Here is a 24,242-nt window from a genome sequence, read left to right as displayed (position 1 = left end):
TGTGTTAACATCATTTCACTTCAAAAATGAACCAAATATGAAATCCAGCCAGCAATACGCAAACATTTTACTGTTCAACATTTCTCAAAGGTCTTTCATTGCTTTGATTCGTCTGCATGTACTGCTGAGAAAGTAACGTGATTTTCTGATCACCCTGCTCCTGCTTAACTTGGGCTTCATTCCCAGACAGAAGGCATTGGTGCAGGCAGCTTTCCACTCCCTGGTTCCTCCAAAACCCCCAACTTTGTTTATCGAATGAGGATACATTGTAAACTGGGAGTTATTTGTCACAGGGCTGGAGGAGAAACTGGAGGTAATGAGAAGCAGGTGTGTGTGCTGGAAGAGAACAGCTTCATTAGCACTTTTCATTGGGCTCAATGTGAAAGCATGTTTCGTAAACACCAAGGCGGAATAACCACGTTACACTGGGTGGAAGAAAGGTTGGGCCTGCTCTCAATCAGGTGGAGAATGTTAAAACAAGCGTGACAGAATGCATCATCACAATACTCATGGTGTGCTGTGGTTCTTGGAGTACAACTGAAGTTCTGATTGCTACTGTATGTAACATTAACAACCAGCTGTGTGCCTTCATTTTGAAATCATGGAATATATACTTTTAAAACATGTCTTATGATGGACAGCTCCCAAGACGTAATGGTGGTTTCGAATGTTGTTAAAGGAGCATCCAGTTTCTGCATCATATCCTCACACCAACATACAAAAGTGCACAAGTAGAGCTGCAGCATCCAAATGCACCTCATAGTGTGTGTTCATGGAAACAGTGATCTGTACTGTCCCATTCTCCTATTTCCCCATCCACTCCTTCACTTGCTGGACTCAGTACACAGGTTGTGAGGTAAACTCCTCTACATGTGTGCCGGCAGGAGTGATGGATATAACTCTTGGCCCTGAGCATGTGCTTGGGAGGTCATGCCGATTTTAAAAACACACTTCTCCCTGGGACAGGGCTCCTATGGAAATAGTTGTTGCAAAGGCTCGCAACACGGGCCAGGCTGCTCCCCACGCCTCCCCACTCCTCTCTGCCTTGCTCACTGTCTGTCTGCCTCCTTTCCGCTGAGCTTCGTGATGAAGTGTTCCGCTTGGCCTGGATTCGTTTTTTGACCTTTTTCTGACACGTGCTTCTCCCGAAAACAAAGAGGCATGGGTTTTTCCCAAGCCGTGTGTGTGTGTGTGTGTGTGTGTGTGTGTGTGTGTGTGTGTGTGGTCGGATTATTTGTAAGACCTCGTAAACTCTGATTGTGAGACGGTTGTTTTGAATGTGATGGGACGTTTTCCCCTGGTTGGCCAGACTACAAGCAGCATCTGATCTCCATACTAGTGTTCCATCCCTGATGAGCTAATGGTGCTTAGCATGTCTGGTGTCTCTGTCCCTCACAGTAAGGCTCTCCTTTAACAGTGCCAGCGTGAAATATGACCAGCACACTGCCCAGGGTTGACAGTTTAGCTTTAATCTAAGGACCAAGCGGCCTGCCTGGTTCCTAACGCAGGAAATACAAAACGGCCTGAAGGTTAGCTTATGTTTGAGTTAACCTACAGCCGTCCCTGCCTGAGGAGTTTGTTTGAGGAGAGAGAAAAAAAAAAAAGCGAGTGCAGGAAGCTAAAAATAGGTATGAGATGTGCTTATTAAATCATGCCGATCCTAAGCCTGTGGTTCTCTGGGCTTTGTAGTGCTGCTCCTCTGGGCATAGAGGAGTCATCCAATGATGTAGGGATGATTGGGTCACTGAGTGGACTCCCGTCAGCAGGGGACGTGGGAGTTTTCCGTATTAGGAAGGGTACGTTTGATCCAGAGAAGGCTGTTATTATACTGTGAGTAATATGGTTGTCAGTTATAGCAGTGACAAAGCAGCGAGTGGCTTTGCTTACAAAATTACTCACACTGAAAATGACGAACTTGATCCACAACATTATTGACGTAAAGCACATGCTTCTGAATTTTATACTCTCTGCATGTGTTAGTGGCTAATGGAGTTTCCCATTTGCCTGTTTAAAGATATAGGTTCCTGCTTTTTCTGATCTTTACAGTAGTAATTCGAAGATATTTAGTTTTTTGTAAAAACATCAAGAAAAAAAATTGTGGTTTCAGCTTCCTCTATGGAATCAGCTTAAGGCATTTCCTCCCATTCCACTAGATTTAGAAAGCTTTTAGAGACCTTATTAGTTCTTTGTCATTTCCAGCTAACGTTCCAGCCAGTCCCACCCAGTCCACACGTCATCCTCCATAATGCGTGAACAGCCAGCATGTCCGGAAAAACTTTATTGTGTCCGTACAGCTTGTGTTGGAGTTCATGCACCCAGTGTACTCTGGATCTGATAAAAAAACACCAACAAGTGCTAACCCGCCCCGGTGGACCCAGCACGACCCAAAACCTCAGCTGAATCAATAGTCGGGAACATGGTGCTGTTGCTTCTTCTGCACAGGCGGGTTTCGTAATGACAGCCGAGAGCTGTTTGTACACACCAAGGCCCCGGTTCTAGAGTCAAATGTTGTGGGGGAACAGCTGTGGTGTTGCACACACTGGGACTGTGGCAGGAAGCAGGTGCCAAAGCCTGCATGGCAGTCCGTTCTCACACATAGCTCAGCAGGAGCGTTAAAAATCATGTGGGAAAAGATTTACACGACCTACAGGGTCTGATCATCACAATGTGTCGGAGTACATATACAACACTCAGCACAAAAATGTCTGATGTGAGGTCTAGATACCTCATCCAAGTTGTTTGTAATTAATGAATTTGTCTTTGTCTTTGTGTTCATGTCAGTAATAACATTAAATGTAAACCTGCTATTTTTCTGTATAACTGAGGTAACAGTTGATAACGGCACTACCTTGTGAATGCCAGCACTCAAACTGTTCAGGACCGCCCTTGGGACAGGGAAATTTGCAGCTGTTTTCACATCACATAACAAAAACTGGTCAAATCTAAATATTTATCAAAATACTAATTGTTATGTTATTCTACGTTTTATGTACTATTTTCCCAATTGTATAAATGTTCTGAAAGTTTTGGTTCCCAGCATGTAAATCAGCATGATTAGATCTTACATTTCAGCCAGCAAGAACTGCAGAAATTATTGACCAGATGAAATAGGTGACCAGTGTGAGTTAATTGATGTAAAAATACCTGAGGTGTCCTGTAACACATCATAAAACACAGCGGAGGCACTGACCCTCCTGAGGAGTGTGTGTGGTCTGCTTAAAAGTGTCGCTCAAATGGCTATGGCTCTGCCAAAGACAGCAGCAACGGATCAGATCAGAAAAGCGTTCACACGAGGTGAAGTCAGAGAGTGGAAGGCTAGCCAGAGTCATCCAAAGTTTGCCACAGACGCAGCAGGAATCTTCATGCCCCTAATTGATAATGAACCATAAAAGATATGCTTGGAGAAGACAGAAGCATGGCTCGCATCTACTGGAGCTGCACAGAAGTGACGTCTTCTGCTCACAGCACTGTGAAGAACGTATCAACTAGACTGAGATTACATCACTGGGCTTGGGCCTAGCGGTTTTGAAAGCTTTTCAGCACTGTCTGTTCAGCTTCCTGGCTCGAACAGTAGAAAAAACATAGTGTTGCATCAAGTCTGTTTCTTCCACCATTTGTGTTAGTGCTTCGTTGCACAGTTTGGCCACAGGCCTGCCCCTTTAAGTCTATGAGGATGTAGGCTGACTTGTGATTTGAAATAGATGGTAATACTTGACACCTTCCACCTTTCACTCCTGCCTTGCCCTGATCATTGCTCATATCGTGACTGAACATGGCAGTCGGCTAGGTGGACATGAAGCCATAGTCGTAAACACTTCTACTGCTTCCACTGTCTGCATATGGATATGCCCTTTCCTAATTTCTATGGGCTTTTTCATACTCCATTTGTAATGCTGAAAAAATTCAGAGGGTTTTTTTTTTCTTCGCTCCCCACCCTCTTATAAATCCCTAGTTTCCAGAAAGGAACTGAGCAGTATTTTTTTGTTTCAGCTCAGATTGTTTTAATTGGAGAATGTTTTTCTCGTTCAGCTGAACACAGCTGGACGTATGTTACTGGGTGATGCTGATCCATAGCATTGCAGGTCTGGCAGGTTTTAGCAAGAAAATTGATTGTGAGATGGGATAAAAAAAAAAAAAGTGCCATAAGCTTTTCTTTTTTTTCTCTCTCTCTCTCTCTCTCTCTCTCCACTGCCAAAACCTAGTTTAAGCACTAGTTACTTTCATTAAATGCACTTAGATTTTTTTGGGATTTAAGTGACTATATGTACTTCTGTAAAGTTTCTCCCGTTAAAGTTGTGCAAATTTGAAACAGTCGGTGATCTCTTAATAACCATTTAATTGTTGTCTCAAACTGCTTTGTGTGTTGTTTTTTTTTGTTTTTTTTTATCCCAAGCAGATTTGTGCTTCAGATCCTGCCATAACATTTCAAAAGGAGTTTTACTCAAGTTTTATACTTCAGTTATACTTCAAGTTTGCCAAAAAGACACCTAGAGGGTACTCCTCCTGGAACAGTGTGTTATGGACAAAATGATCAAAAGTGGAGCTATTGGGCCACAATGGTGAAACATGTGGAAGTGTGACGATTTGATTTGCACCTTGCCACTATTGAGACTTCTGTATCAGAGACTTTTTTAGGAGAACATCAGGTCACCTGTACGTGAGGTAAAGCTGTAGCGCAGTTGGTCATGCAGCGATTGTTTATTACAAAATCAAGGTTATTTAAAGAGTTTTTGCTGCTTGTTTTGGAGTAACTGTCTCTACTGTCCAGAGAAGGCTTTGCTTTGTGGATTTGATTGTGTTAGCGACAAGTGCATTACTGAGGTCAGGATGATTGGATGACTCTAACCTCCAACATCCAAACTCCTCTCAAAAGCATTTAATGGAGTACAATCATTCCAGAGAACACAGTCTTGCTTTTGTGGTCGGGGAAACTGAGTAATCAGAAATCACATGCATTTCTTTCCATATCCTGACTCACATCGTAGTGAAATATTAGAAAGGGTAATTGATCTAGCTGTGTGTTTTGCTCAGTAATAGGGGTGGGGCATTTTACAGGCTTCTCATTCTTAAATTTCCCTTAGAAATATCATATTTATATTTCAGATTTTCATAATTATGAGAATATGTAAGAGGTCACCTACAAAAGTGTATTTAGGGTCAGGATCACTGTATGTGGATGTTTATGTTGCCTCTAAGGTAAACCTTTTGTCAAAGATAAAGCCTCTAATCACCAATTGCAGATTGAGTATTGGTCTTATTGTCAGATAATTAAACGTCTTCACGCAAATTGAATGTCTCATATCACTATTTGTTTATTTTCCATAAACTAAGAAATTTAATGCAAGTTAACCAATATGAACTGCTAAACACATGCACAATGCCAAACAAGTGCAAAGTAACAAGTGAATTCTTAATCAGAGGAATTCTCTTGAATATGAACAAGGACATAACTAAAAATAAATTTATTAATAATAAATAAACCTTAAACACTTGCTAAAATGGACCACATGATCATTAAACTATTTCTGATTGCTTCAAACTGGTTGGTTAAACAGTGAGAATGAATTGTGAATTCTGAGCTAAGTTTTGTTTCTTTTTTAAAATCTGGCAGAAATAGTCAGAGGAATGCAAATAGTCTTTTTCTTGGCTTTTCATGAGTGTCCTAATGGGTAATTAGTGGTTTGTTATTAATCACTTTTTAAGTGGCCACACTATTGACTTTTTAATTCAAGTAACAAAGGTCAAGTGACTGGAATGTGAGCCAGTATGTCAAGCATGTCTGACCCTCTCTGTTACCAAGCAATTGCAGCAGGTGTCTACTAATTCAGACAAGTTGTGAGGGCACAACAAACTCTCTTAGTACATTTACATGAATTCCACCCCAGTCAAATATATGCGATTCAGAATGGGTTTTGTGCACTGGACCTGTGCACTGGAATATGCAGGAGCACTGTTGGAATTTCTTAACCGTGTTTGCTTTGTTTATACTTGTGTAAATATTCAAATCATGTGTTCAGGGCATAGTGTCATACTCAAGTACAAGTGTATAACCTTTCCATGCTAGTTTTTGTTTTATGTCAAATTTTAACCCTTCAAAATGGGTTAAGCCATTAAAACAGAAATGGTCTGTAATGCAAGTTTTCTAAATACGAGGTTTATCGATGCCAGAAATGCATTGTACACAGAGTTTGTTTGTTTGTTTGTTTGTTTGTTTTCCCCATATTCATTCCCATGTCTGACATGACTCTTACTGCACAGGCTGTCTCACACACTCCCACACTAAAGAAGTGTTAGTTAGTTATTAGTGTATTAAATAAAGTGTAGAAGTACAGCCTGCACATTGGAGAGCTGTAGTTGGACTGGAGGATCAAGTGTTTCTAAAATAGATGCTTCTCCTTTTCAGCTCTTACAGAGAGACTTCCAGTCTTTATAAATGAGAAGAGCTCAAACAGCTTCATGGGATCTCCTTAATGTTTCTGTTTGGGGGGGAAAAGCTAAAATAAAATTGACAATGTTCTTATCTGCAGATTTTCAGGACCTTTGTGAAGCCAACAATATGGAATTTATAACGTACATAACATTAGAACTGAAGACTTTTCAAACAACCCTTTTATTAATTAACCAGATCTTGTGAACAGTCTATAGACTGTCTATAAAATGTAATTCATGACCTACATTTTTGTTCTCTTAACCAAAGCAGTTTATCAGCTATAGATGTGAAACTATGACTTCTCATGTAAATGTTGTCGAATTATTGACTATATGTACTTATTTGTACTGTGATATTTGAACAAATTACTTATAAAGACAAAAACAAAATATATATATATATATTTTATTATTATTCTTTTTTTTTATTAACCAGGTCATGGAGGAGACCAGTACTCAGATTGCATGGCCTTCAAAGCTGAAGATAGGTGCCAAGTCTAAGAAGGGTAAGACCCTGTCTGTTTCTCGTGTGTGTGTGTGTGTGTGTGTGTGTGTCCCATCACTCACCCCATAGCTCAACCCATTTCCACTGTAGCCTTCAGAAGAATGCATCTTATCTAAGTATTTTTTTTTTTTTTTTTTTTTTACAAATATTTTTTTAAGTAAACATCACTAATCTTTTTTTTTTTTTTTTTTTTTTTTTTTTTTTTTTGGTTGTTTTTTTTGTTTTTTTTGGACCAGTGTATGATTAACCCATCTTGTGTTATCTCAGTTTCGGCTGTCTTTATACTGGAGATGTTTTGGAATAGCTATCATGTAGAAAGAACAGCTTGCCCTTGTTTCAGAGATTGTTTTCTAGTTTTAGTTATCATAATTACAGTAGATGACGTATAACATTTCTCTTAGGCTATTCATCACAACAATTAATCAATAGCTAATGCTGGTACTTTTGTTTATATTATGGACATCATTAGAATACTGATGTTACAAAGCATATATAAATACAGATTTAGGTTGATAAGAGAACCTGTAAACAACAACCACACTGTAAACAATGGGATGAGCTGATTGGATATTTGGATTGGATTTTTTTTATTTATTTGTTTTTTAGATTGTTTGTTCTCCTTTAATATTATTTATCCCTGTTTCAGTATTGTGATATGTTACTATATTACTGCCCACAATATTAATCACAGCTGTGATCAGCTGGCTCTATTAGCCTATATTTTAGTAGCTAAGCACTGAGATTTGTTGTAACATCTTCTAATTCAATCTAACATTAAATCATGTAAATCAGCTGCAGCTTCCAGTCATTTTAGACATGACCCGATTATTCCATCACTGTTCATGAAGCCTTTCATGACCAGACTTTCCAGTTCATATGCTCAAATGATCTGCACACAAGGGGGTCGCAGCAAGGTCAAAGGCCATTCAAATTCCACCGCGTGCTTGCTTGTGTTGGCTGCCGGCCCCGGGCATTGGCTGCACTGACGATAAACCTTACATAATAATACAGTGTTATCTAGTGACTCCATTCGACAAGCATCCCAGCTAATTAAAGATGGAAAACATATGCAGGACTCAGACATGTGGGGCGCACCAGGCACAGCGTCGCTCACGGCTGTCCCCCAGGGTTTCTGCTGTTTCCTGCAAGGCTCATCATAGGCCTGTCTGCAGCTTGTTATAGGAGCCAGCGCTGACCTCTCAGCATATCAGCTTAGGAACAAAACATTCTGCAGGCCAACATCTTTGACATGATGTTTACTGCTGGTGTTTGCCATGGGCGAAGTGTGATGCTAACAGTCTAGAATGTGTGCAATTTGGGTGAGGAGAGAGGATTAATTTTCCACTCCCTTCAATGTTTCATTCAGTAGATCACTCTTGTGTTAAAATGTTGGACAAATGCATCTTAATATCACTTGTGAGATTTTACTGTTTACCTGAATTTACCCTAAACCTGTTCAGCAGTCAAGACAATTTTCCATCCCAGGTTTACTTTAGTCTTTCACTGGATTTGGAAGGCTGGTGTCATTAACATGTAATGGAAGCTTTGATGCCAGTGATTAGCAAATTCATAAATCCTATGACTGCATCTGGCAAATAAATGATTCATTCAAAATTATTCATTAGATGTAGATTCTCAGACGTCTTAAAAAAAGGGTTTGCGTTGTAAAGCTCTGATTAGCATACTGAGGAGAACGATGATCTGCCCCTGTGTATAACAGTTAAAGAGTTGTTTCTTTTCATGAAATTCTGTCCACTGTTTTCCTGGAACATGCATTTGCTAATTGTAGTCCAAAAAGGTCCATTTTAACTTCTGATGGTTAAGTAAAGGTCTTCTGGTCTTTTGCAGTTGAGCAATCAGTTGTCAGAAAATTTCTAGGTCTTGGCTGCCACCATTTCCAATTGCCTTTTACATTATAAACAGCTCCTTAAAAACATTTTGCTGTATTGTTGCAACCTTTGTTCTGCTTTGTGGGCATGATTTTTTATTTTATTTTTTTTGGTGCTAGAAACTGCTTAGAGGAATTGCTGATTGATAGGACAAGGTTTGAGGAGTCTTTCCTAACGATCACCATGAACATGCAGTAGCCCTAACAAGCTAATTAAGATCCGAGACCTTGGCAATTTACTGAGACCTTGGCAAGGCACACTTCTGAGTGATAGATTGAAGTTGGTGAGGGCAAATTTAAACTGTACATGACTATTGTTTGAGATAAGTGTGTGTGAAGTGTACAAGGAAAATTTGTGGTTTAGAAGTCTCATTCCTCCAGCACGAAACTAAAGAAGCAGTTTTTGGGCATCAAACATGTCTTGGCAGTTTCGCTTTCCATGAGTTCTCCAAAGGCTAAAAGCCCATGAGTTTGGCTCCTCTGTCATTGATACAGAGCAGAGAGTTCCTCAGGCTCCTCTAAGTCTCCACAGGCCAGGCTCATCTGGGAGGAGACCAACGCCCACAGCTATGTGCTAGTATCCACCATTTGGATTATCCAGGGAATCATCAGATGATCAAATGTGATCGTTTGTCCAATCCCTTTAAGCACACAAACAAGGACTATCTGCTCTCTATTTGAAATACTTACATTCCAGTTTAAGTGGAACTGTTGCCAACTGCACACTTATGTGGCTCAGGAGGATGCATTCCATTTCTGCACACTCCGAGGTGATGCTGGGTAACGCTGGGACTTCTCAGCTTGCTCTTGGAGCAGTCTGTTTCCCTCATTTGACACCATAAAACTCCATCTTAAACTCAGCAAGCTTAAATGTGAAAAAAAAGACATGACAAAAATAAGACTTTTAGAGATCATTTAAAGCATTCCATGCTGTTACTTCTCTTTTAACAAAGTATTTATTGTACAGTTGTAATCCTCTCTATTATGTGTATTGATGTACTGTATCTTACTTGGATCCTTTTTGTGCTCTTTATTGCGCCTAAGTGCTATTCATTGTCACGACCTAAATTTAGACCCGTTTTATATGTAGCTTGTTGTTATATTGAGACTTTAATTATACTGAGACAGGTCATTAACCTCACTTTCAGTGTCCAAAGTCATTTTTGGAATATTCGTCCAGCTTATTTACATAGCAGTGAGCCATTGAAAGCCACAATCTGTAAAACGGAAAACAACAAAGTGACTGCTCTGACATTTGGTTTAGTGTAAAGATGAAAGACGGGACAGAAGGAATGCTACTTCTTTCAGACTCCTCTGCCAATCCTTAGGAGTCTGTCTGTTTGTTTATTTTCTCTTGAAAAAATTGATGTCCTTGGTATTTCCCTAATTTGACGGTTAGAATCATGTACATTTGATTAGGGGTGTAAGAAAATGGCTATATATTGAAAATATATATTTTATATATTTTGCCATACTGTATTAATACTCTTACACAGTATTGATGTTTAATTTGATTACTTTACATACAAAGATTAGTGGCAGACATTAACTTTAATGTTGGTACATTACAAGTGGCAATCATCAGGGTCCAAGCACAACATACCATTGTGGAGCTAGTAGAGCATAAATGAATAAAGGCCAATGTTTTTAGATTGGACTCTAATAATAATAGATGCAGGCCGTGGTGTCTGTAAAAGGTCTTTGGGCATGACATAAATGTGCATAGTTGTTAGCCCTGTAATTTAGCCTAAGAGTGCACCAGGATGAATGAGAGTATTCATGTTAAAATCACTAGTTGATTTGTTTGCATTATTTATACTTAATTACACTTAATTCATCATGCAAATGGACAACAACACGGAAAACAAACTTAAACATGTTGACTAAAGATGATCAGATAACAAATTGTTGGGGATAAGACTGGGGTTCTTTTATTTGCACCCTTCTACAATATCAGGTTTTCAAAGACCAGTATCTCTCTTACTCTCTCCCCTACGTCCCTCCCTAATTTGGAGCCACTGATAAATCAGAGGTTGTTTGTATGGAGTGATTTACAGGAGAGCAGGAGAACAGGGCCTTAGAGCGTGGGTGCAGCAGCTGACAAAACAAGCCTAGAGCGAACACCGTTCCTGCAGCTTTCCTCACTCAGCCTGCACGGCATGGCAAATCACCGGGCTGCCGTTTCCATGGCGACTTGCTAGGCTGCAGCAGCATGGCCGGTCCGGCATGCCACAAACTGGACGGGTCTGTTAACTAAGGGGGAATTTAAGGTGCTTCACTTTTAATGGACAGCTCTGGTCTTTTTGCTTTTTGGCAGCAGATATTGTGGAGACAGTCACCACGCCGATTCCCCCTCGGGCTGACTCTGTCCTGTGGAACATGGGGGTACTAAAGGGCAAAGAGTGAAGCAGCACTGTGACAACAGATGGCGGAGACACTGAAATTTTATGATGCAGGTCTTTCTTTGGATTTTGTGGTAGATTTAAGGGAGCTCGCCCTGTTCTCTGTTTCTCATGAATTTGGAGAACAGATATTACTGGTGACCTTTAGGTGATGGTTCAGCGGTTCCCAGAGACGGAGAGGCCAGTTTGTCACTCAACTTGGGGATGTGAGAGGTAGCATGTCACTTATGGGACAGCACAGTAGTTTTGAGTAAATGTGAGCTGAAAATATTTACAGACACTGAAACACTGGGGTCTCTGTCCCTACTTAGCTTGTCATCATTAGGAAAGGCGAAGTGATGCCACTTTCAAAGCTTCGTAAATATTCTGACTCCTCAAACCTTGTCCCTATGATCAGCAGCCATGAGCCATGATCACTATCCATACAGAAATAGACCTCCAGGAAGAATCAGCAGACTCTGGAGTGGTGGTGCACTATTCTACTGTGCAGCAACGCCTGCACAAATATAACCTTCATAAAAGGGGCCTCAGACATCTCCTGTATCCTCACCACCACAAATTCAAATAAGTCTGATATTTATAGCTTTTCAAATTGAAGTAATAAAATTATTGGCCATCCATTCCAGATAGTGTTACACACATGTACCCATATTGCATGTTACATGGTCATCAGCCCAGCTCTGTGTACTAGTATTTACTGTGGTACATGGCGCAAGGTCATTAAGTGCAGGGTAAGTATCCAGAAGTCACGTGGCCGTGCTCTTGTGGCATTTACGAGAGCACAACTGCAGTAAACATCAAGAGCCTCCTGGGAGGACCACAGACAGCTTTTCTTAGAGGCCCTCAAGTAGAATTACTGGTGCTTTCTTCAGTTGCGGCCCTCATACGAAGCCAATGCTATCGCGCACGCTAAATGCTAACCCTCTGCCGCTGCATCTGGGCCTTCATGGCAGTGCAGCAATCCCAAGTATGTAGTAGAAAAACAGAGCAGCTTCCTGCCTTCTACGCCAAGCGCAGCCTGCTGGTGACCTGAGCGCTCCATCAAAGCCAGAGCTGTTCAGGACAGAAATAATCATTGCAGTCCTTCATCAAACTCCTCTGTAATTTCGACCCCTCTCTGTGGAGGAAAAATGTGTCTGGAACGCTGTGGATGCTGCCAGTGTTCGTGACTGCATTCTGTTTTCCAAAGCTTATGAACATCTGGTTCGGTCACACACAATGCGCAAGTCATTTTTTGGAGGTTTTAGTTTTTTTCATGGTGCATGTTGTTGCTGACTCCAAACAAGCTGACTCCTGTGATTAATGGAGCTAAATGAGAGATTTGTTTCTAAAACCGAAAGGAAGACACAATTTATGAGGCTTCACAGATTTTTCAGAACCAAAATATGCCCTAGACTGAAGACTTTTACAATTAAAGTTCTAATTAAATTTAATTAAAGTTCTTTGAGTGATTCCATAGAAGAACCATGTTTGTAGGAGAGGGTTGTGAGTGTGATTGAAGAACCTTTCAAAGACCTAGATTCTTTTTACAAAGACGTCTCTATTGAAACATGGTTATTTAAGGAATCAGTGGCATTTCTCCGAGAACCATTTGAAGCACCTTTATTTTTCGAGTGCAGGTAATTTTTTAAGCCAACCTCCTGCACAGCATTCTTATCTCAGCTTAGTTAAGTTTCATGTTTTCTTAACACAAAATTGAGCTTGTACTCAAAAAGAGGAAAAAAATAGTAAATGTAGATCTCCAGATCTGCGTTTGCCATGGATCCAAACTTATAAACTCTTCTCAAGATGAGCAGGCAGTTCTGCCGTTATGACAGCTTTGCCACTCAAGAACCTTCTGCACAAAGAATCAACAAAAACACAACTAGGAGTAGTGTTATGATCTAGATTTAGGCCTGTCACGATAACAAAATTTTCTGGACGATTAATCGTCTCCTAAATTATCGCGATAAACAATAATTTTGTCATTTTAAAGAGGTACTATCATTTTTTCTTGCTTCTGGGCTCCCCCTACAGTACAACTTCGTACTGCCTGTCAAACGTTTTCAGCATGTTTTTAAATGCTGTTTTTTCCACCGTATTTAATTTCTAAACGTGCGCCGTTTTCCGCTATCACGCTTATATTTACACTGTCGAGCAAAGGCATCCGTGATGGTCACCTGCTTGGACGCCCCCCTCTCCAACCGGGTTCTTTGTTTCCAGCTCGGAAAATTGAACTGGATGGTTGTGCTTTAAATGGGCTCTTAGGTTAGTTGTATTACCACCTTTTGTTGCCACGGTTTTTAGACAAAGACGACATACCGCCTCGTTACAGCTGATGGGCTCTCCGCGCTCATTTGGCTTAAAGCCAAAGTGTTCCCACACTGGAGCAGTGCAATGTGGCTTTGAAACCAAGTCCATCTTGAATTACTTCTCCAAACTTTCTTTCTGGATCTGAGTAACTTTTTTTGCAAATTCCTATTAGCCTCGAATTTGCTCGCCAGCTAACACGCCTCCACCTGCGTCTGCCTCCTCTGTGTGCAACGCACGCGTTTCCTAACCGATAGATGTCGCCGTCTGGCCCAGACATGTCTCCGCCTTAGACAGGGAGCCGGCGAGAGAGCTGCACCGCGCGCCCTGCAGAAATCCTGCGGCGTTTTTTTCTAATGTAAACAAACTCGCGCGAAAACCGATTGGCTATAATCGGCGTCTGCTAAACTTATCGAGGACACGTCCATTTATCGTACGATAAGTTGATAACGTAATTATCGCGACAGGCCTATCTAGATTAAATGGAAATATCTAAATATCATATTTGCCAGATTTGAGTGAGTGAGCGAACGCACCAGAACTTGTTTGCATAGAAAAGACATTTTTTTTTACTGATGGTCTTTATTTTGCACAAGGACCAAGAGACACAAAGCTAACAAGTATATGTTCTGCTAAGTGGGAGATGTAGTCATAGGTACGCTGAGGTCGTGTCTCCTTGCTTGAATATTGTAAAGGGAATATTGATATTGTAAAAGGGAAGTGGTGCAAAGACGTACTGTGGCATTGTGTCAGAAGCAATAGATTCAGCATTGGTACTTTGGCATAGCATCGCCATTGTGGCGTTAGCTTTAAAAACATGGTGTTAGTATTGCAATCGGTTGGTGTGGCGCAACAGATAACACCACCACCTACCATTGCGTTACTACAACACCATGTGGGAGACCAGGGTTCGATTCCCAGTCTGGGTGTCTATGCTGCGCTACTCCAATAAGAGTCCTTGGGCAAGACTCCGAACACTACATTGGCCCACCTCTGTAATACGAGTAACCTTGTAAGTCGCTCTGGATAAATGCCGTAAATGTAAATGTAATCAACCTTGCATAGTATTGCTACCACGGCGTTAGGTCCTGGGCCCTTCACATCTAAAGGCTCTGAGGGCAAGTACTAGTAATTAGCAGATTTTAACAACTGTTTTAACATTGTTTTACTCCGTATACAGCACTGCATCCAGTTAAACAAGATTTAGTTAATTATGCTTAAATACTTCACTTTTCACATATCCCAGCTTAGTAAGCAATTCTACAATGTCCCTGGAACACAGACGGTAGTGCCATAGTGGCAGTTTAGTGACCCGGGTATTAAACCCACAAGCCTGTGATTAGTAACCCAGTAATCTAACCACTGAGCCAGCACTGCCTCCAAATTATGCTCTCTTTGTAATGAAGCATGGAGTTGCCAAATGCTCATTAAGTACTGACGATATCCATAACATACCTAGAAAAGCATATTTCATCAACAGTATCACATTAACCTTTATCACAGTAACACTAAAACATCATCACATTGCCCACCTAAAAGCACTTTGCTCTCTGATACAAATATCTCTGTCTAAACATGGAACTTATCATGCACAGGTCACACTTCACAATTTTTAATTTTCCTTTTAGTTGTTTATTGAATACAGAAAATCAAGCAGATGCAAATGTCTTAAGTACCCAATCAAGAGATCATGAGTTTGAGTCTCTGCAACGCCACAGCCCCTCTGGGCCAACAACACATTTGAGCAGCTACTACAGAAGGCAACTAAAGCCACTGTTCTTACTTAAGCTGTATTGTTGACCTAACTGAGATGCAGTACTAAACTAAAAATACATAAAAAAGGAATGAAAAGTTTTGAATAAACCAAGCTGAGATGAATAGCAAAAGAAATCTATGCAGAATTTTGATGTGAAAGTTGAAGTTAATTGGATTTTTTTTTTTAGTTTAACAGCATGAAATCCCCAAACATCCTCTGGGACTTAAAAGAGGAAACACCATCTAGTGATTAGACAACTCTTGCACCAGTGGGTTACTATGTTTGGTACACACAAAGTTGTGAAGCTCCCCGTTAACCAGTGCAGTCTAGCTTACTTTCTCCGCCCTGCAGATGTTGAATTGTTAGGTTGCTGTTTTCCTTCATTCAGTGCCAGCAGTGCCACTGTAACTGGTTCTTCACATGCCATATAGCTGTGGTTAGAACTGTCCATATATTCATCATGGACATACTTGCTCCATTATTAATTCATTATTCAATTTCTATCTTGCCAAGACCTCCTAACCTGTTAGATTATGATTGACTGCTACTAAAAGTGCCCAGTATAATACTGTGCCCATATAAAATAAATTATTTGACATCACTCATGGGATTGATCAATACACAGTACAATGGGAAAGTCCACAGATTTCTGTCCAGATCAGGTCTTTTACATCACCACTGACAATGTAGCTGCTGTCCAGGAAAGGATCCTCTGGTCCACAATTGACACCTAACGTTTGCAGCAGAAAAGGAAGGTTTCATGACATTTTTTTTTTGTTGCCACAATGACCAATGGTGTGTTTAGAGGAGTGAAGGGGAGTTATTCAACCCCAGAAACACTGTATCAGCTGTTAAGCATGGTGGTGGTAACATCAGACCCTGATAGTTGTCGCACAAAGTGGATGTATTAATGAAGAAGTAATTCAGAACTCTTCAGAAAAATCTTAAACCATCAGATAGAAGTTTGAAGCTTGTACAAAGACACATTTATGGTGGCTGTGGAATGGATAAAGCAATTAATATAGAGCTATTCGAATGGCCTTTCTAAAGTCCTGACTTCGACCCTAGAGGACATATGTGGACTGTGCTTAAAAGTCGGCTTCATGCCAGAAAACTTAAGTTCTACCAGTTCTGTCAAGAAGAGTGGTCAAATATCCACACAGAATACATCCAGAAGCTTTTACATGTCTATCTATCCAAAGCGTCTGGTCAAGGTGCAATTTGCTAAGAGACGTTTTGTCAAATATGAAGTGTGCTGTAGGAATATTTTGGACCCTGTATTTATAATTTTGACCCACGGTTGATTTTCAGAGATCTAGATCTTTATTTTTTTCCTCCAATGAGCTGTGTGTTGTACACTTATTCTGACCCAGATCAAGAACAGTTCAAAGAAATCATGGAGTTATTGCCAAACGTTTACATGTAGGTAAACGTCAGACCACAACTGTAATCCTTAATTGGCTACTGCAAGCATCCCAGCAGAGGAGCCTATAAAATGCTGCAGCTCGATTAAAACACGCTCCATTTAGCACACAGCGCCCCCTATGGGGTTTAATAAGAACCCTGCACTGTATTTCACGTCCCTTTTGGCAGTAGCCAGACTTGTCCCACAGACTGGATTTCTGATCACTGTAAATGAGTCATGGTACTCAAACGATTCCATGTAACAGATCTGTCTGTCAATTTTTTTTTTCACTTCCTTCTTACATTCCAGCAATGCATCACAAATTAGCTGAAGTAAACTTTCCGTGGATTTTATTTGGACAGATGTGCCATCATTACCAGTTATCAAAGCCAGCTGTGCATGGGCTGGGGGTTTGGGGGTGGGGACAAGGGTTGCAGGGGTGGGGGACTGTATGTTTGGAGGTGTACTAGCAGCTCCAGATGTGCCTTTTTTAAAGCCTGTAGTCCACTGGCAGTTTGCAGTGTTTGAGCATCCGGCAGCTCTGTGGTGGCAGATTGTTTTCCAGCTGTGTCATATTCCAGTCCACACAGTCACCAAAGCATTGTATATGCTCATTAATTAATTTACTTAGTTTAAGCATACTTATACTATTTTACAATATTTGGTTTTATTGAGGTTTGTGAACACATTTAGCTGGAAATAAATAAATTAATATAATATAATATAATATAACATACAAATAATAATAATTATTATTATTGTTATTATTATTATTATATTATTTGTCATTTATATATATATATATATATATATATATATATATATATATATATATATATATTATGTATGTATATGTGTGTGTGTGTATGTATATATATATATATGTATGTATGTATATGTACAGTGGGGGAAAAAAAGTATTTAGTCAGTCACCAATTGTGAACGTTCTCCCACATAAAAAGATGAGAGAGGTCTGTAATTGACATCATAGGTAGAACTCAACTATGAGAGACAAAATGAGAAAAAAAATCTGAAAATCACATTGTCTGATTTTTAAAGAATTTATTAGCAAATAATGGTGGGAAATAAGTATTTGGTCGCCTACAAACAAGCAAGATTTCTGTCTGTCACAGACCTGTAACTTCTTTAAGAGGCTTCTCTGTCCTCCACTCATTACCTGTATTAATGGCACCTGTTTGAACTCATTAACAGTATAAAAGACACCTGCCCACAACCTCAAACAGTCACACTCCAAACTCCACTATGGTGAAGACCAAAGAGCTGTCGAAGGACACCAGAAACAAAATTGTAGACCTGCACCAGGCTGGGAAGACTGAATCTGCAATAGGCAAGCAGCTTGGTGTGAAGAAATCTACTGTGGGAGCAATAATGAGAAAATGGGAGACCTACAAGACCACTGTTAATCTCCCTCGATCAGGGGCTCCACGCAAGATCTCAGCCCGTGGGGTCAAAATGATCACAAGAACGGTGAGCAAAAATCCCAGAACCACACGGGGGACCTAGTGAATGACCTGCAGAAAGCTGGGACCAACGTTACAAAGGCTACAGTCAGTAACACACTACGCCGCCAGGGACTCAGATCTTGCAATGCCAGACGTGTTCCCCTGCTTAAGCCAGTACATATCCGGGCGCGTCTGAAGTTTGCTAGAGAGCATTTGGATGTTCCGGAAGAGTATTGGGAGAATGTCTTATGGTCAGATGAAACCAAAGTAGAACTGTTTCAACTCGCTGTGTTTGAAGGAGAGTGAATGCTGAGTTGCATCCAAAGAACACCATACCAACTGTGAAGCATGGGGGTGGCAACATCATGCTTTGGGGCTGTTTCTCTGCAAAGGGACTAGGACGACTGGTCCGTGTACATGAAAGAATGAATGGGGCCATGTATTGAGATTTTGAGTGCAAACCTTCCATCAGTAAGGGCATTGAAGATGAAATGTGGCTGGGTCTTTCAGCATGACCATGATCCCAAGCACACTGCCAGGGCAACAAAGGAGTGGCTTCGTAAGAAGCATTTCAAGGTCCTGGAGTGGCCTAGCCAGTCTCCAGATCTCAACCCCATAGAAAACCTTTGGAGGGAGTTGAAAGTCTGTGTTGCCTGCCGACAGCCCCAAAACATCACCACCATTATTTGCAAAACAAAATCATTAAAAATCAGATTTTCTGAATTTTTCCTCTGAATTTCTGATTTTCTGATTTTTTTTTTTTCTCATTTTGTCTCTCATAGTTGAGGTCTACCTATGATGTCAATTACAGGCAACTGGTGACTGACTAAATACTTTTTTCCCCCGCTGTATATAGGACTTATTCAGGGCTATGCAGTTAAAGGAAAAAAAAGACTGAATTTTTTCCCAGAAAACTTTTGTGTCCTTTTATCGTTCAGTGTTTTGGCATTCATTAAATAAATCATCAAATATAGATTAAGAATCGGTCTGTGATCTAGTATCTGTATGTATAGTGATATGGAATGAGCTGTTCTGATATACAGGTCTGTATTTTTATTTATTTATTTATTTTTTTTTTTGCACAAATAGAAATAAATGTAGTATAAATGTAGTGAGCTTGACACTTCAGTGTGTGAAAGGGCTGGCTAGTGCCATGGGATACTGTTAAGGCATTTTTTGTTTCAGCAACTATGCAAAAACCACTAGCCACTTCCCACTACCCCATTACACTCATTCCAAGGCCGTGCCAGTCAAGGCTGGGACGCTGGAGGAGTTACGATGAAAATGGAAATTGAGAGATCCTAATCATTCGTGTAATCCTACTAGTTTTCCACCACAGTGGATTACCCCCTTATTACTAGAACGCCCCTTCCATACATGATTGTATTTCTGCTTTTCTCCCGAGTTCCACCCAGCACCACAGTGCAAACAGAGAAACCTCCAGTGAGCACTTGAGATTGACCGCAGAAAATGGTCGCATTACATGCAGTTTGACTAGGGTCAGTAGCGGCTAACTGTAAACGCTCTGTCATTGGGCCAGAGCCTGGCCTGCAGTCGGAGACACGCTGTTTCCCTCCACAGCATCCGCTTAATCGCAGTGAATCGATGTTCTGCGGGGTTTTGTGGTGGAGGAATCCGCGTCTGCGCCGGACAGTAATTTAGAGCGGCTTTGCCTCTCATTGCCTCTGGCATCGAAAGCCATCATTATGAATTTCCTTAAGGCTCGACTTCAGTGACCACAGCACGCATAACATGGGTCATTTTAGCATTACAATTGTGCCTCAGGTTTATACTCATCTCTCAGGTTGAGTTTGGTGGCTGCCCACTTTACTGGAAGAGGGCTCCTGTCTTCAAAGCAGGCTAACAACAAAACATCAGTGCACCTTTCTACCTGTCTATCTCTGTCTTTGATACCTGAGAGATGCTTTTCATTGCTGGAACCCCACAAGTAGCTGGAAAACAAAAAACTGTTCTTTATTGTACTGTTGTGTGTGAGCATGACAAGTTTGGGTAATGAATTAGTGCTGTACATAGTAAACATGTAACTTGTCAGATCACTGCAAAAAACATATCATGCAAACAAGCAAATATGTAAACACACCGTTGTTCATATATATACAATAGTACCAGTGCAGATATGAATAATATGTTACATTTTTGCCTTTCAGATCCACATATCAAAGTGAGTGGGAAAAGGGACAACGTGAAGGAAGCCAAGGAAAAGATCATGTCTGTCCTTGATACTAAGGTGAGCACTCAGGACAGATATAAACTTGACACTTTAATGTGGACATGTGGGACTTTCATGTGCATATATAAGAATATTTTGAAAGGTAAACTGTAATGTTATATTAATGACGCATACAGTGACATTTCAAGCCTTTTTCTTTTGTAACTTTTGTTCAGTATGGCTTATAGCTCACGAAAGAACGAAAGAACTGCAATTATTTGAGTATTCCGTAAGATCAAACAGAAAACAGATGTACAATACAGAAATGTCCAACTGCTGACAGGTTTGTCAGTATTTATACACTCCTTCACCACAAATGACTGGTCTTCACCTCGTCAGTGCTAAGTCCTGCTGGAAAAGGAAATTAACATCTCCATAAAGCTTGTTAGCAAATGGAAGCCAAAATGACCCGTCTGTGATGACTTTGGACTTGATAAAAAAAACAGTAGACCAATACCAGCAGATGACATGGCACCCCAAACAATCACAGACTGAGGAAATCTCACATTGGACTTTAGACATCTTGGATTCTGTGCTTCTCTCCTCCTCCAGACCCTAGGACCTGTGATTATCCCCATTGCTCTTGCACATTTTCCCCTTCCAGACAACTTTCCATTATTATGCTTTGATACAGCACTCTGTGAACAGCCAGTCCTTTCAGCAATGACCTTCTGTAGCTTACTCTCAATGTGGGTGTTAATGATCGTCTTCTGCACAACGGTCACGCCAGCAGTCTTCACCTTGATTTGTGGTTGCATGTGCTGAAATAGACAGAAAGATTTACAGTATTTATACACATGAACAAAATTGTTGGTACCCCTCGGTTAATGAAAGAAAAACCCACAATGGTCACAGAAATAACTTGAATCTGACAAAAGTAATAATAAATAAAAATTCTATGAAAATTAACAAATGAAAATTCGACATTAATTTGAAACCATGCTTCAACAGAATTATTTTATTTTTATTTTTGGGCCAATATATAGGGCTACAGGTAGTCACTGTGCTGTTTGGTGACATGGTCTGTACCACACTCAACAGGGACCAGAGGAAGTGAAAGAGATTAGAAAGAAAATTATACACAAGCGTCTTAAAGGTAAAGGTTATAAGACCATCTCCAAGCAGCTTGATGTTCCTGTGACTACAGTTGCACATATTATTCAGAAATGGATAATATGAATGGAAACAAAAGAGCCCAGAAAAAATTAAGATTAAAGGCTCAATGAACATCAGTGTCGGATCGCACCACCTGTAATTGTTTGAACCAAAGTGGTGTTCATGGGAGACTACCAAGGAGAACACCATTGTTGAAAACAAATCATAAAAAAGCCAGACTGGAATTTCCCAAACTACATGTTGACAATCCCCAAAGCTTCTGGGAGACTGTCCTATGGACAGATGAGACAAAAATTCAACTTTTTGCCAAAGTACATCAGCTCTATGTTCACAGATGGAAAAATTAAGCATATGAAGAAAAGAACACTGTCCTTACTGTGAAACATGGAGAAGGCTCTGTTATGTTCTGGGGCTGCTTTGCTGCATCAGTTTGCTCATGAGGAGTGAGCCAAAATACCTGCTGAGAGGTGCAGACGTCTCGTTGACAGTTACAGGAATCGTTTGATTGCAGTAATTGCCTCAAAAGGTTGTGCAACAAAGTATTAAGTTAAGTCAAGTCAGATTTATTTGTATAGCGCTTTTTACAACTGTTGTCGTCACAAAGCAGCTTTACATAATTAGTACTTAAAAAAGGACAGAGACAGAGAAGAAAGAAGAAATAACATGAAGGACCCCCGTGAGCAAGCCAAATGGCGACAGTGGCAAGGAAAAACTCCCTCAAAGCTGGAGGAAGAAACCTTGGGAGGAACCAAGACTCACAAGGGGGACCCATCCTCCTCTGGTCAAAACTACTTAAACATTATTGATAAAAATTACTAAACCAGATACAACAGAAAGTTAATAGTGGTGATAATAATAGTGGCAGACAGCCACGAGTCCATCTAGGTTTCAACACAGCCACCAAACAGGCAGCAGCGGCAGGCGGGAGAGCCGCCGGTCCGCCATGGGTGGTGGCGGGTGGGGGGGCCCGCTGGCCGGACTGGTAGGTGGCAGCTGGTTTGACGCAGGTAGAGGGGACCTCAGCGGGCAGTCTTCCAGCAGGTCGGGCTGGGTGGCCATTTACTCGGAGAAGGTAAAAAGAGAAAGTTAGTTCTGAGAGGAATTTTATGGAAGGCGGAGAATGTTGAGCATCAGCATCAGAGTATGTCTGATGACTCCGGCAGGTCTGATTATAACAGCCTAATTAAAAGGAGAAAGCCAGAAGGTAACACGGACACGGGAGCACCCGGAAAACACCAGCATCTATCTGCTCCACCAGAGTTAAGGGTACCATCATTTTTGTCCAGGCCTGTTTCATAAGTTTTTTTTTTTTTTAAGTTTTTTTTTTTATAATTCTATTGAAGCATGGTTGAAAATATATATTTGTATTTGATAATTTTCATAGAATTTTTATTTATTATTACCTTTGTCAGATTCAAGTTATTTCTGTGACCATTGTGGGGTTTTCTTTCATTAACCGAGGGGTACCAACAATTTTGTTCATCTGTGTATGCTGTGAGGATTTGATTGTAGTCAGTAACAAGTGTTGAGTGGATGATGTTGGTGGGGCTTTATACCTAAACTGTAGTGGTTTAGGTTTATCTGCTTCAGAGAGTTCTGTTGGCAATACTTCTCTTCAGTGACTGCGTGTATGCATTTTCACATCTGTGTCAGCAATGGGTGCAACTTAAAGTAGCTGAATGTATTCATTTGAAAGGAGTGCTACAAACATAGTGTATATATGGTTATGTTGACCAACAGAATGGTGACTCCCAGTCACGTGACTGTATGAACTTGTTATATTTGTATTTTCTAAATATTTCCATATAATGTGGTTCTGTGCCTTATACTCAGTAAAAAAATAAATAAATAATATACTTATGTTCCTTTCATTTAGTTAGTTGTCTGGGTGTTGGTATGATCTAATTTACATTATACTGCAAGTTCCATGTGAATGTACAAACTTTTACGGTACTATCTGTAGACAGCGACATGCCCCAAGCCCTGTTGAAACATCGGTACTAAGGCTGTTACTTTGTTCTGCAATTGCAGCTGGTCTGCACAGAGATGAAAGGTCTCTCTCAGCCACTGACCCTGCACACAGCAGTCGGGCCACGGTCGCGCCTGCTGTGATCCGATTGGTCAATGGAAGGGCGAGCACGGCCGCTCATTGGTTAAGTTGTCTCTAACAGCCAAGCTCTTCTGACATAATAGCATCTCCAGAACATTCCATCACTGCTGGAGAGCGGCCTGTGTGGTCGCTGAGCATGAGCAGGACAGCTGACCTCCGTCACATCTGGGTCTCCTCATCCCTCCATTATGCACAGACACTGATCTGGGAATAACCTCCACTGCTGGATTCTAGACTTCATGCTTGTTAACTGAAAGGAACGTGACCTCAGCAATATAATAATATAATATCACAATACTTGACGGTATTTGGGCAATGCACAATATGCATCATAATATTTTGATTTTCTGGCTTTGATAAGTTACAAAATACACCAGCAAATCTTTGTGTTTTCAACCACAGTTTCCAACCCCAACCCTGTTGACTGATGTTTTTTCCATAGATGTAAAAGCAGATGCCACTTTACTTACTGGTTCTGTTAAAACACTAGCCACTTCAGTGACTGAAGCTCTTGCCATCTTTTCTCAGATAGTTTACTTAGTTCTTCTCCCTTTGTCATCTTGATCCAAATGCAAGGTCAACTGGGCCTGCTCAGCAAATTTTATACATTCCACAGGGCAAGGTAGGAGGATAATTGTGTAACTATATC

The 24,242-nt window shown here is 40.6% G+C and overlaps 1 protein-coding gene across 1 annotated transcript in view; it reads left to right on the top strand.

The window, feature by feature from the left end:
* LOC140543916 (protein bicaudal C homolog 1-like) overlaps positions 1 to 24,242 on the top strand; it is a 75,044-nt gene that overhangs the window by 26,358 nt on the left and 24,444 nt on the right. Inside the window, exons 3-4 of the mRNA XM_072667236.1 lie at positions 6,866 to 6,935; positions 20,306 to 20,385. Coding sequence (XP_072523337.1) covers positions 6,866 to 6,935; positions 20,306 to 20,385 — 150 coding nt within the window. The remainder of the gene's footprint in view (positions 1 to 6,865; positions 6,936 to 20,305; positions 20,386 to 24,242) is intronic.

This window comes from Salminus brasiliensis, chromosome 22 (genome assembly GCF_030463535.1).
Source record: "Salminus brasiliensis chromosome 22, fSalBra1.hap2, whole genome shotgun sequence".
NCBI classification, from domain to species: Eukaryota; Metazoa; Chordata; class Actinopteri; order Characiformes; family Bryconidae; genus Salminus; species Salminus brasiliensis.
This window is presented reverse-complemented; position numbering and strand designations above follow the sequence as displayed.